The following is a 14898-nucleotide window of genomic DNA, read 5'->3' as shown; positions in this document are numbered from 1 at the left end:
TTCTTGATTATTTTTAAGACACAACTCTTCATTTTATCTATATTGCTACAACTTCTCATATTCCAGAGACGTCCCATTATGGCAACCCCTCATGACTTTTTAGCAGAGTCTAAACAGTGAGCTTTTGAGCAGCATTTTTATTTTTTCCACCTTATTGTCCCCCTCATGTCCCTTTTCTTGTTTCTCTTGTCCAAGAAGGTCGGGTCTTGTCTTAAGAGGTCCCTCCTCTCTTCTGATTATCTGCCTTGACATCAGCTTCCCTGCACAAGGCGCACCTTGGAAATGTCTTATCTCTCTGTTCCTCTCTTAAATGTCATAGTACCGTCTTGACATTGCTCTTGAAGCTATAATCTTACTCCCTTAACAGACATGTTAGGAACATGCTCCTCTTCCCTCAGCTCTCCCCACTTTTCCTGTGATGCCCACCTGAGACATGAACCAACTCTTAATCTTGTCAGGGAAGTAAGAGGAGACCATGAGCTGTGCTTTTCCAAAAGATGTAGATGATCCCTCCAAAAACTAAGTACTTTGGACATATCCCCTTGCATTGGTTTATGTGGCAAGATTTTGGTAGCAGTGGGCCTGCAGGTGCGGCCTCTGCGAGAAGATGCCAGAAGCTGCTCCCATGTCAGAAAGAGACAGTTCCAGCCAACTCCATGGCGGACCTGCCACTAGCCAAACCTGAGCCTATCAGCAGAGTTGGTGGTGCCTCTCTGAAAATGTATTCAGGAAGGGGTAAAAAACACTGTGAGAGGAGTGAGAACATGTGAGAGAGATAACCCTGCAGACACCAAGGTCAGTGAAGAAGGAGGAGGAGGTGCTGCAGGTGCCAGAGCAAAGATTCCCCTGCAGCCCTTGGTGAAGACCATGGTGAGGCCGGCTGTCCCCCTGCAGCCCATGGAGACAACCACACTGTAGCAGATCTCCACCCTGCAGCCTGTGCAGAGCCCACATTCCAGGAGCAGGCTCTTGGCGGGAGCTGCGGCCTGTGAAGAGGAGCCCCCACAGAAGAAGGTTTTCCGGCAGGAACAGTGGCTGTGGGGGACCCACGCTGGAGCAGTCGGCTCGTGAAGGACTGAACCTCTGGAATGGACTCACATTGGAGCAGTTCACAAAGGACTGTCTCCTGTGGGAGGGACACCTGCTGGAGCAGGGGAAGAGTATGGCGAGGAAGAAGTGGCAGAGAAGAGCTATTATGGACTGACTGCAGCCCCCATCCCCCCTGCCCCTGTGCCACTCGGTGAGAGGAGAGAGAAGTCAGGAACGAAGGAGTGAAGCTGAGCTTGGGAAGAGAGGAGAGGGTAAAGGTGGGTTTTAGTTTTGCCTTTATTTCTCACTGTCCTACTCTATTTTTAATTGGCAATAAATTCTGCCCCAAGAGGAGTCTGTTTTGGTTGTGGCAGTAACTGTTAACAGCCGTCTCCCAGTCTTTTCCTTGACCCATGAGTTTTTTCATCTTATTTTCTCGCCTCTGTCCTGCGGAGGAGGGCGAGTGAGAGGGCGGCTTGGTGGGTGCCTGGCAGCCAGCCAAGGTCAACCCACCACACTCCTTTCCTCTACTGTCTTTAGGCACGGATTGCTTCATCAGACTCTCAGCCTTCTGGTAAGGGCTGTGAATTCCTGTGTGTTTGGACAGAGGGCCCTACTGGAACAGTAACAGTAAAAACTATCATCTGAAATCTTGTGCTAGTTATAGAAGTTCGGAGTCAAAGCTTTGATTGCCCAGATACAGCTGCTTGAAGCCACTCAGTCTGGCAAAGACATGAAAGAATAAACTTAAAGCATTCAGTCACAGTTTCTGTAATAATTAAAAATTTACAGGATTACTCAGACAAGTGACTTTTGACTACAGACCATGTGGTTATTCCTTATTTCTCTGTTGTTCACAGTAAGTATCTGTGATTGATTGATCTCCTTCACTGTGAGAACAACACCCTGGATGAGGCTTGTTGCTGCTGATACCATTTCATGCGTATGGCTGCTGTCCCGCTCTGTCTTCACCATTCCCTAGACTAAACAGCCAGGAAAAACTGAAACGTGCTGACATTTCCTACAAGCTACATCACTGCTCCTGCATGCGCGTGAAAGGGTTCCACCATCAAATGACTCCACCATTTGATGACACTATTTGCCCAAGGATATCTATTTCTGGGCAGTGGCCAGAAACCCCTTCAGCTATCAATACATCTCTAGGAAATACGTTCAAGTGACCTTCACATGAACTCTGTGCTCCCAACTTGTATGCCTTTGAAGTTTCCAGTTTATCTTGTTTCCAGAATTTTTAACCTCACTGCGCATGAGTCAGCGTGCAACCACTCACTGCCAAATGGAACGTGTGTCCTGAACTTGGATAAACAGACAGATAAAGACAAAATTATGTAGTATCTGTCCATCTGACTAGAGGGGGAAAGGGAGTTTTGCCACTCGCTTATTTATTATGTGAGCTACAGTATGATTACCAGCGTGAAACATGACCCCTCTTTGGCCAGTTGCCCCCCAAACTGTGACTGCTACTAGCAATGGAAAGAGCAATGGAAAGATCTCTGAGAATGGAAGATCTGTTACCAAATGGAGGTCTGCCAAGACTCAGGTCACCCATCTCCACATCACATCACATCACATCACGTCAAAAGAGACTCCAAATCCTGAGCACCAAAGTGTAGCTGAGTCAAAACAAAAAGAAAAAGCCCACATGCTTCCCCAATACATCCATTCCATCCACATGCCACTCAAATGTTTCATCAACACAGCATTTTCCAGAACTTTTTGTAAGTTCTCCTGAAGCTAAAATACTGCACTTGAGCTACCTGCCATACAACAAGGTAACTTCTGCTCACACAACAGACAGGAAACAGAACTGAATTTCTCAGACTGACATTCATACCCTAAAGCAGCAACTGATTGATTCTAATCTTTGCCAGAGACAGTGAAATTTGAGAGGAACAAAAAACCTGTGAAATGCTTGAGTGGACACTTAAATTCATCCAGCTTCCTTCTTTTCCATATCGCATTTACTTTGTGCAAACATTTGGCTGACCAAGCTTGACCACACGTCTAACGGGAGGCAAACTGTAAGTTTTCCCATCTGAAATACTTACCGAAAAGCGTGATTTCCTTTGGCATATACACCAAAAAATTTGGTGATTTCACCCAGCTATCTTTCATCTGCTCTAGTATAGCTATTACCATGCCACGTCAGCGCCTTCATGTTCTAAAAGCAAAACTTGTTCCAGCAGGGAGAGGAATAGTTTTGACAGAAAAATCCATTTAACAAGATAAAAACAGCAGAACAGTTTGAAACAATAATGAAATCTGAAAAACTCTTTAATTGTTTGAAAATATTCAAAAAGAGAAAAATCCCTGGAGGAAACGTTGCTTAGGTGCTGTTTATTTCTCTGTCTTTCAGGAACTTGCATTTCAAAGGCTTTCGGCACTATAGCTGGGGATATTATGCAATTAGGTTACAGAGTGTGTAGGTGCTAGGATCACTGTTGATTTGAGGGCTGAGTAATTAAGAACAAGTTCAAAACCATTTAAGTCTGTAAGCCTGGAGTTACTCAGAGATACAGTGTTACAAATTGTGAACTCCATTAACGTCCATCAAAGACAGTGATGAATCTTCAGGGAGGGGCATTTGTCACAAGGAAGCTCAAATGCGGGCCTTTGACCAGGACAAAACGACCCTCAACATTAACAGCCCAGAATCAGAATTTCAAAGTCAGTGTTACTTGAGAAACTAAACCTATAGTGAAGTTGCGTGTTACATTTCTGCCTTTTCACCCTTTAAAACTCTTGCCTTGAGCTCTGGTCACTAAGCACAAAAACAATGAAATGGGTTTGGAGCTCTAACTTAACCAGTGGAAACTCAACTGAATGATAATTAATAATAATACACCAAATATCCATTTCTCCAATAGATCACAACTTGCTAATAATGAAGATTTCAGTCAGTTTAACCCAATCTCATAGGTATGTCTACACTTGGCCAAATCCATGCAGTTCAGAAATACTTGAGCTAGTTCCAGTGCCAAAACCGTTTGAGCTACAGGAGCAAGGAGCAATTTTCAGGGTAGATTAACTCTTTCAGATCTTAATGCGAGACTTTTTCTAAATCCCAGAATATCTTGGGCAACTCTACAGCGTCCTAGCGCGTGTCAGGACGACATACCCATGACTTTCCTGTGCCTTGGTGCTTGGGTTATTGGCTTTGTGTCTCATCAGTGAGCTTTCACTCATCAGTTACAGGCAACGTTTTGTGAACTGAGTGAAGAGAAACTAGGATTTTTCCACCACACTCAGTTTAGTAGATCACTAATCATAATCTGATATACTAGGAGACAGCATTTGGTGGCTGGTCATTTCTATTAGGCTTTTGTGCTGCTTTGTGTTCAATAACTCACACTATATTCAAAAACTAGCTTTGAAAACAAATACACAGTGTTTGCAGAAGTTGTTACCAAAAAAAGGTAGCTGACAGATATATAGTCCCTGAAGCATATTCTCCAAGCACCTCTGCATTTTCTGAACTTCCTTCAAGATTTTTGTTGCCTGGTACATTTATAATCTAGAAATGAAATAAAAAGTTTTAAAAATATAAGTAAACAAATCAGTATCTTTTATTACAACCCCAGATCACGATCTGGGCTCTTGCAGATGCGTGTTAGACAGGAAACATTTTGTCCCTCCTAGCCAAACACCTCCTCCCATAGCTAACAAACTCAACTTCATTTCATCTACGTTTATAACTAAAATGCACACCTTGCCTCCACAGCGAATACCAGCATACAGACATCAAGGGCCCTTGCCAGTAAGAAGCTGCAAATTTTTTTATATTTTAGGAAGTACTAATTCTTCTGATGAAAAACAGATTGGTATTGGACATCCTAAACCTAGCACCCAACAACCATGACACGCAGACTCACAAGACCCTTTTGAAACTCAGGAAAAGAAAAGCATGACTAAAAAGAGAGACAGAAAGTGAAAGAAGATAAGAAGAACAATCATTAGTGTAATTTCTAAGAGACAAAGTCATCATGGGACTCCCCAGTCTCAGGAAAGTCTGCATTTAAAAGAGCAAACCTCTCAAAGCACATTCAGCATGCACATTTTTACTACTGCTAGGTTTCTTGGACAGTCGTTTCATACCATAATTCATCACTGGAAAACATGGTCTGATGTGCAAGCAATAAAACATTGACCAAAATCCTGTAAATTAAGGACTCATTTCAACACATGAGAACTTTTTTATGGTACTGTAAAAGGCTTTGGCAAATTTTAGTCCACTTCTGAACAGACTCATTATTTACCCAAAGGGGTGCCTTCTGCCTGAGCACTGGACCTCATGGTGAGGCGTTCTCCTTTCAGAGGAGGTCCTCCCAGCGCTCCTCCCATGGTCCTTTCAGTGCGTCTTGCCTTCATCCCTTGGCTGCCTCGTTCCTCCTCTACGAGACACCGAGTCGCACGGCTGCAAAGTATGTTTTGCCGTTTCATACGCTTCTCAGCTTGAAAAGCAGCCAGTAAGGGGTTAAGCTGAAAGCACCAAGCCGCTGCCTCCCCAGCTGAAGGATTGATTTGATCATTCTTCAGGGATTCCCTCTTGTATGAGTCACTGCTCAGACAGACTCCCCACGCAAGGAGGCCAGGATAATGCCATTCCTCCAGAGACTACAACAGCTGAGGGCTAGCCCTGAAGACGGAGAGCTTAGGACTCATGCTTGGAAAAACATTCAGCGGACCACAATGCACTCGGCAGACTTAAAGAAATTATTCAGACAGAAGGCGGGGGGGGGACGGACACACACACAAACAAAAAGCTTTCTCAAACTCTTTGCATTAACCAATTAAGTATGCAGACTAGCATGAATTAGATGAGATCCTGGAGACTGCCTCCTGGCTTGGGGACTCTGCCCGAGTGAGGACTGAAGAAATGAGCTTATGTAGTGTAATATTTAAATTTTATATAAAAGATACGTTCTCTTTATGAGTGTAATGATTCCTGTGATCTATTACTTTGTAGTAGCTGTGTTTGGCTGCTACCCACTAGGAACGTGATTAACATTTTGAATTCAAAAACAAAAGCGGTAACAGCAGCAAAACTAATGAATGTCTCCAGCTAATCACAAAAGTTCATAACCAGCTTTCTAAGAGAAAGAGAAACTATGCTGGTGTTCCCGCTCTTGACCTACTTTCACAGGCATGCAAGAGCTGAAAGGGAAAGAAACACCACGTGCTGATTTACAAAAATGAAGGCTGGTAATGCTTGTTCGTTTGATATTAAATATGATGACTCCGCTCAAAAATTGAGCCAGAGCAGTCTGCCACTAAGACAACAACGTATCACGCTTGTTTGTTTCCATGCTGTGTTAGGCAATGTAGCACACAACTCATCATAGAAGCCCTAGAAATTGCCCAGTCCAGATCACCCAGCAATTTTGCTTTTTGTACGCCATTCCTAGTGACACGAACGCAGCTCCTGGAGATGCTGAACACTCGACTTTAATGGCTTGGCCCCTGCAGTGTACCTCCACAAGGCAGTACTGCCCTGCAACCGCAATGAATCTACTGTCAGACTACTAAAACCAGGCAGGACAGTTTCAGATTAGATCTTTCAATACTGACTTAATGATCTTGATTATTCTTCAATGATAGCAGCTGACTGACTGACTCCTGAAGCATTGCCCCTGACTCCTGGCCAGGGGGAAGGGTGCAGGGGGATCTCCGGTGGTTGCTTTCACATAGAAGAGACACTCCTGCACCATCCTGCCAACCCATGCACCCAAGAAGTTCATCCCAGGTGTTTTTCAGGGTGACAGGCAAGGCCTTTTGATCATTTTCTTCCTCATCAGCACACCCAGTGTGCAGCAGTACACTCCTTCATCTCTCACAATTTTTTAAAAATGTCATTTATATAAATTATTTTTTATCTATATGCTGTCTTTGTGCAGCCTCAAACTCCTTTTGCTTGAGGGAGGTATCTGTCTGGTCAAGAAGTACAAGGCTGGCCCTGTTTTGCATTTTTGTAATTTAAGGCTATACAGTGAACACCCTGCTTTTCGTGTACTTAATGCTAAGGGAGACAGTGTCTAAATCCACACTGTGGTACCTGCTGGTGGGCGAGTACCATCATCATCATAATCCTTTGGGATGCAATACTTCAGAATTTGTCCAGCTCAACAAAGAAAAAGGAGAGAAAGTGTGAGGGAAACCACCCTTTAAGGTGGTTTCCTTCCTGAAATGAGACAGATCAAGAACTTTGCTCCTGACATGTCACACTAACCCACTTCTGTGCAGCAAAGGAAGTTTAAATATAAAGTAGACAGTCACATTCTTCCCTCCTCTCATGCTATGCAAAGAGTAGACTTCAGAGTTTTTTTAAATTGCAATACCAGCTTTTTTCCTTTTTTTTAAAAAAACTTTTTTATGAAACAAAAAGGGTGTTCTGCTTATTTCACAGCCACAGTCTGACTGCACGCGGTGCGGCGCTTGAGGGTCACAAGGACAGCGCTGACTGGCTGTTGCCGAGGAACCCAGGGCATTACCTCCGTCCCACACTTGCTTTTGGAGACTTAAATCTCACCAACACAGAACCCCGCTGGGGAACTTCAAGGAAGTCATCTTTTCTTCCCCTGAGCCCCAAGACTCAGATGTCTTTGCCTCCAGAGCCTCCCCTGCTCGTCCCGCCATCCCCTCCCGCAGCCCAGCTTCCTTGTGCTGCAGGCGGGGCCGCGGGCAGGAGAACGGCGCGGGAACCTCATGGACATGGAGGGTTAAACTGGCACAGTGTCAAAGCCAGCGCTGGCGGCCTGAGGAGCGCCCAAGACTGTTTAAAGTTCAGGGGGGGTTTCAGCCGGCAGCTGAGGAATCCGTGGCTTGTGCCAGCGCCACGGAAACCCTTTCCAAAACAAGACTCAAAACTACCCTTCACGATCTCATTTCAGAGCCTGACTTTGACTCAGAGCTCTGCTCCCACCGCCTTTTCCCGCGGGGGCATTCGTATGTTATGCGCTGTCACCCTGTGACCCATCGCTCCTGTGGATGACACCTCCTGCTCCAGCCCCAGCTCCCACCCCATGCTGCTTGCCCTGCTTCAGCCCAGCCCAGGACCCTTCCCCAGGAGGACCAGTCCCACCACTAACACACAGCAGGAGCAGGGCCGGGTGAGGGGACGGTCGTGTTGAGTTCTCCTGCAGTTCTCAAGGTAAACCAGAAACATGTTCTTCAAATGAATGTGTGTGCGCTGCAGGTCCTCCTCAGCCAGCAGCATGCAAATGCCACCGGTCTCAACTGTGACAGAAGGAGACGCAGGTGAGCACACACAGCCCCAGCAGCACCGCTCCCCCTTCCATGAACTACAGAAAGGTTTAACAAGTTGCACCATCTTGCAGGTTTTACGGGGACACGCCACCAGAGGCTTCGAACACCTTTCACAGGTCCTACCCAGTACAGCCATGGTTTGCAACAAAAACAAATGCCAAACGTCGATTTTCAATGTCACTATTGTCTACCTGTAACTACACCTGCCATAGTGTGAAACCTCAGCATTAGGCACGGCTCAGATCACTTTCACAGCTTTGCCCAGTGACATGGAAAACGTATTACATGCAGAAGAAAATGTCATTACCGTATTTATGGTTTCATCATTTGGCAGAGGTTTTAAAACAGGGGAAAAAAGGCAGACTGGAGTCTAGATTGAAAAGCCGTACCTGGTGCTTTCTCCACAAAGATGACTTTGGAGTCTTGCAGAAAGTTATGGCCAGTCAGTATCATTTTTTTCCCTCCAATAACAGGAAAGCTGTCAGTACTTTGCTTCTCCACCAGAGGCAGTTCTTGGGCAGATCTCTGAGCTGGAGAGTGATAAAGAGGATTTAAAAAAAATCAACCACAAACGCACACACAAAAATAAGTACTTACTGCTTTAGTAAGTAACTTAATGCTTACCCTCATAAGATAAGCTGAGTTTGATACAGAAACAAAGAAAGGTTTTGCAGGAAACATGGTTGCTTTTCAACTGCCTTGATCATAAACAATAGGGTTATCAAACATAGCAGTATAGGTTCAAAAGGCTCACAACGAACAAGCTGTTTTAAAACTCAGCTTGATCTGTACTATATCAAAAAGTATACTGTTATCAAAATTTGTTTATTTTAAATAATTTTCTCTTACGTTATCTATAAAATACGTCGTGTGTTTATAAGGCACACGTGACAATACGACCATCCAAGTCCAAAACGTGTTTCAGTGACTATACACTTTATTGTCAATTCTGCAAACTGTCTAGCAGCAGCAGCAGCCATGGGCCTCGCAATCCAGCAGAAGCTCACAGTTTAGACTGTATTTCCACCAGAACCTGAGTGCCAAAGCACACATGGATCCATGCAAACAGAACCCGGTATTCTTGTGGCACATATTTTATCCCCCCCAACTGGAACACGAAGTGAGTGTGGCTGTGCTTCAAGGGATGATGTGACATTTTATCCAGATTACATGGTTCCTCCTGGTGTCACATGCACTAAGAGATGCATGAAGTTTTTGGCACCAGCTTATTCCACATTCTGCACTGGAAATAACACTAGCACTTATTTTTTCTCCTGTTTTCCGCTCCTTTCAGAAGGCACATTACCACACTTTTGCTCGTTAGACAACCCTTAAAGCTGCAGTTCACTGATACAAATCTAATTGGCTTCACATTCAGTGGCTTCCTGAGCACCTTTGCACAGACCAGTTCAGGATGTGTTCAAACTGTGCCTTATCCTGCTATATAGCAATTGAAAAGCTCTCATCAACATCACCAGGAGCAGGATGAAACCATGACTCTTCATGATTTATGCTTTGCCTATTAGCCTACAACTTGCCCTTGAATAAGAAACAAAGGGGAAATTATTCATCTCATACATGTCCTGGACAAAGACAGGGCTTTATGCCAGTCTACCTGCTATAGGTAAGAAGACACTGCTATTCTTCATAAATAACATAGGCTTACCTTAATGTAACTGCCTTCCCATGCCAACGCTCGTTTGTTTATTTAAATGAACGACAGTGAAGGAGAGAAGCTATCAGTGTTGGTCTAACAGCACTACCCTTTCCTGCAACTCCTGCCTCTCTTGCAGACTCTGACTGCCAGAGCGGCAATGGTGCTACCTGAAGCAAAAGGATGGAGTACTGTCCCTGGTCTGAAAGTCTGTCACCATTGCCACTGTTTTTGCAAGAGGAACAAAGGGATGCTCTTTCCTGCAGCCTCTCTATTAACGATCCCTGAAGAAGCACCATGCCTCCAAGAGATCAAATGTTGACACGCTCCAGGACCTGCCAGACACGTTGTGTGGGACTCCAGCCTGGCAATGATGCAGGGACAGGGGCAGACACGACACTCCAGCATGCAAAGAGCTAGGGATGGTCAAGCCTTCCTTCCCAGCCCCTCTGCTCTCCACCCCCAGAGCTCACCCCCCAACATATCCGCTGGACATTAAGTTACTTCCTACCAGAAAGATCCACTTTGTGGAATCCCACAAAACCTTAAAAAACTGTTTCAGTCCATCCAGCTGACCAAATTAGCATTGGGAGTTAGACTGAAATGCAATTTCCACCACTTATGCTAGAGTGTTAAAGCTACACAAAGGAAATACGGTTTTGTTTTGTGTGTGGGAGGCCTGGCGAGGCTTACAGAGCAAGGTGTCTTTCGAGGGTGCCCCAGTGTATCTGATAAAAAGCAGTCTGCAATCAAAGAGACCCCAGTGCAGAAATCTGATTTCTGGAGGTTTTCTGAAGCTGCAGGCAGCTTGTGCCAGTGCGTCAACTCTAGTATACTGCTGGCTCCTCATCAAAGGGGTTGGGGTTTTATTTGCTGGCTTTTGCTTTATGATGGGGAGACAGAGAGCAAATAGGACATGATAGCCATTTTCCAAACCTGCTACAGCAGTTACCTGTATGACAGGGAGTCACAAAAAAAAAAAAAAGTCTTGTCACTCCCAGGTCTACTATTAGTTTAAGTGCACTCCACTTTTGTTTTAAGTGTGTTCTTTCCCATAGAAATCAATGCACAAAGCTACACGTTTTTTTCTAAGACACAGGTATTTTGTCTTCAATATAAACCACGTGCTTTCGGAAAGCAGATTAAGGTTCGCCGACTACACAGGTAAAGCAAAACCAATGTATAGCATGTCAGTGGACAAAGACTCTGTCTGGGGTGGCACAATACCCAGAAAGAGAAGGGTGTTTGTTGCTACTTACAGCACTCAATGGGGTTGGAGGCTACTTGCAAGGAGAGGGTCCTGCCATTGGCCTGCGGGATATGAACCCTGAAGACCAGCCGCACGCGCGTGTTCTTCCGACCAATGTCCGTCTCTCCCTTGCGCAGCTCGATGTCAGAGTTTCGGAGCTTTAATATCCCAGCACAGTCAATGCTATCCAAAAGGAAATACAGAGCAATTCAATTCATTTCAAGTGGACTTCAGGCAACACCTTCCCTCTCTCCTGTATGTCCTTCTTAAAAATCTGAGTCAGACCACAACCCAATGACCAGGCTGAACACAGCAGACTTTGTTAAGCCTAGTACTTGCATCCACAAGTAGCTAAATTGGGGCGCTCTGTAGTGACAGGTAGTAGCTGCTGTTGAGCATGTAAATTTAGGATGTTACTTCAGTTCCCAGAGGAAGAAAATCTAAAAGATCCTTCCTCCCCAACACATACTGTAAGGATGGCACATACAGATTAACCAAAGCCAAAGAAATAGCGAGACTAGAGAAGTCAATGGGACGAGACAGTGCACAAAGTGTTGCTAACCTAGAACACGGAGTTACTTACGATTTCACTTGTCACAGCTAATTTGGAGAAAAATCTAATGTTATTTTTATTCTAGGGCAAAGTCCTGAAAATGCTTATTAATGAGCACAGCTCTCCCTGAGGTCAGTTCTACTGTCAGTATGTTTGTATCTGAATGAGTTGGAAATACTCCCAAGCTAAGTGTTGAGCTGAAGCTCTGCATGAAAAAAACTAAACTCATCAAGTTGTCCCTCCAACATTAGGGAAAAACATGCTTTTTGTCAGATAGAACAATTACTGTTTCTGACCTCTCTCTCTCCTTTTTTTAAACTTTGGTTTTCTCCTGGATGAGTTTACAAGTCAGGATTTTTGTCAAAGCAAATTTCAGTGGAGGAAGTTCCCAGAACAAAAAATTTATAAACATATACACTCAAAGATCCACTGCTAAAATACCTCTGCTTTGGCCATGACTACAAAGCCTACATGCCAATTTATTCTGGGTACTGGTCTCTGGCATGCATTTTATTACACTGAATATGCATAGTTTAATTTTATTTTGCATTCAAAGAGTTTAATTCCCCCTCCAGACCTTTGAAGCTCTGTTCTGAAGCAAACTGCAAACAAGAACTATGGCAGCATGATTTTGATCTGCATTTTTTCTGATGTATGGATTTCAGAATAACAAAAAGGCCCTTGCTGATATGATCAAAGAAATTAATGAAAGTATTAAAGCTTCTCAACAACGCATATTAGCAGGTGAAGCCATAAGAATTATGAAATATTTGTACTCATGTCAAAATTCTATGCTAAGATCCCTAAGATACGGAAGAAACAGTGCGCTTCTCAGTATTATCTCTCCTATAGCAACACTTGTAAAATAAATACAAAGTACTTAATGACAATTAGTTCAGAGCTGATAAGGTTTAAAGGAGAAACAGCATTTAAATTCAGGCTTGTAAAGTCACAGACATTAAAATCTGAAGTCAATAGGGGTAGCTAAGTGTGCAAAAGTTTAAATGTGCAGATGAGCTTCAGTGTTTCACTGAATCAAGGCCTGAATACACGAAGTATGTGTGAGAAAAGTCCTTGGCTCCAAATCTCAATTCATTGTTAGTGCTACACGAGGTTTTAGACTACTGACGTGTAAGGCTTATATATTCCAGAGCATTGTTTGTGGTTCTTGAGAGAGCTCTACTACAATCTGGCACGCACATCACAAAAATATTCAGCTTGGCTCCCAGACTGTATAACTACCTTTATTCTAGGGAGAAAGATGATTGAAACAGTAATAATGTCCCTAGATGGCCAAAAATGTGATTTAAACTGGATAAATAAAGGGCCAAATAAATATTGCGTGGGTACAAATTGGTGACATTTCAGTAACCTCAATGGAGTCGTGCCAGCTTACAACGACAGCAAACGGGGCCAATAATTTTGCAGGCCTGCTTGTCATGACTTTTAACACAATGCACTGACAGAGGTCCTCGGGTCTTGAGTGATCACTCTAAGCCCAGCTGGCAATGCAGCTAGACACATTCTAGCTCTTACATGAGACACTCCAGGGCATGTTGTACATGACACTGCAAACCAGCTTCTAGTAACCACTACAGGCGGAAGGACTTCAGGTGTCTGATACCATTTTTCACTTCATTAAGGTGCGGAAAAGTATGAACAACAAGGAGTGAAATTGTGATTTCAGTAAGCTCCCTGGGATTTTCCCATGGTATTTGGTTTGGTGGGGCCAGGATTTCTTGCTTGTTTTCTGTTTATCTGCCTACTTACCTTTCTACCTCCCTACCATATACACGCACCTATGTACAAGTATGAAGAAATTCACACTTATACCGAGAGTTATACACGCACACAAGCATACACAAATTCCCCCCAAAGCAGACACATCAGATAAGGGGTAGGATCATTTGAATGAGGTGGGCAGAGAGGACGGGATTAAATAATGTGGAGGCCCTCACATATGTCACATACACAGAGGATGTCACATATTTGAACCTTTATATACAATCCTATAATGAAATTTACCTGTGTGTAATGGACCTACGGGGCACTTATAAATTACCACTCAGACTCCTACTAATTCAGAGATCCTAAGACATCCATGCCTGCTTTTCTGCATAGGACTAAACCTACCCCAGTTTAAGAACTCCAATCTGTAAGCTGTATCACCTTTACTCCTCTTCTTAGTTCTAGAAGCTTTGCTTCTAAACAAATGCCATGAAAAATGCTGGGTTTTATTAAGTAAGAAATAAGAGTGGTTTTATTTGTCTCAAAAGACCACTAGGGTACTTGGAAATGCTCTCTAAGAGTTTCCTTTGACATCCAAAGATAAATTTTAATAGGCCTTGTTCCTTGTGCTAGCGCGTATAGGAGCAAGAGGTGTCATATTTAGAAACTAAATGCAGGAGCTGAGGTAGGAGATATTTACAGCTTGGTAACTGGGATACTTATTTTAAATGGCAAATAAGCACATTGGCTGAAACTCTAGAATGAAAGCAATCAGTTGTCATAAATATTTGCGAAGTTCATTTTGTTGTTAAGCTGATTAGAGGCAATTTGTCCTGGCAAAGTTGTGAAAACCTACTATTACAGAGAGAACTTAAAAAAAAAAAAAAAGATAGGAAAATTGTGTACAAAAAAACCTCAAAAAAACACAGAAGAAATCAAGCGAGGTGGCCAAGAGGAAACTACTAGGAGTCAGATACCGTGCCTGGGTCTTACATTGCTCTCATGTTGTTCTCTGGAAGAAGCGGAATTTCCAGGACTTTGGTGTTGGAAAGTATTGTTTCGTGGCTGGTGGTGGAAACAGTCTTCCCGGTGATTCGGTGAACCTGGTAGAAAGCATGGGGCCGCAGCAGGCGGTCGTCTGCAGTCCCAATGAACAGCTGTAGCGTGAGCGGCTCGCTTTCTAAGTAACCATGTAGCTGGCAAGAGAACAGAAAACACCCACTGAGCACCACGCACATAAACTGCTAGGAATCAATTAAATTTTTATAAGCAGGAAAGCCTAATTCAAGGAGAGAACTTGTGACAGGTGCTATGTGTTAAGTTCCCCCCTTCCATTTTTCCCGTAACGTAATATTGGTACAATAAAAAGGTGCGCTCAGAAAAAACGTCTCATTATCCTCA

At 43.7% G+C, this 14898-nt stretch overlaps 1 protein-coding gene across 1 annotated transcript in view; it reads right to left on the bottom strand.

Moving 5' to 3' along the window:
- Nucleotides 1-14693, bottom strand: part of NFATC1 (nuclear factor of activated T-cells, cytoplasmic, calcineurin-dependent 1) — a gene marked incomplete at both ends in the record, with an annotated part of 37188 nt that extends 22495 nt beyond the window's left edge. The window contains 3 exons of the mRNA XM_010286303.1: nucleotides 8703-8843; nucleotides 11227-11399; nucleotides 14491-14693. Of these exons, the coding sequence (XP_010284605.1) occupies nucleotides 8703-8843; nucleotides 11227-11399; nucleotides 14491-14693 (517 nt within the window). The remainder of the gene's footprint in view (nucleotides 1-8702; nucleotides 8844-11226; nucleotides 11400-14490) is intronic.
- Nucleotides 14694-14898: the final 205 nt, after the last annotated feature.

The sequence above is a fragment of the Phaethon lepturus genome, unplaced genomic scaffold (assembly GCF_000687285.1).
Source record: "Phaethon lepturus isolate BGI_N335 unplaced genomic scaffold, ASM68728v1 scaffold7484, whole genome shotgun sequence".
Lineage (NCBI taxonomy): Eukaryota > Metazoa > Chordata > Aves > Phaethontiformes > Phaethontidae > Phaethon > Phaethon lepturus.
This window is presented reverse-complemented; position numbering and strand designations above follow the sequence as displayed.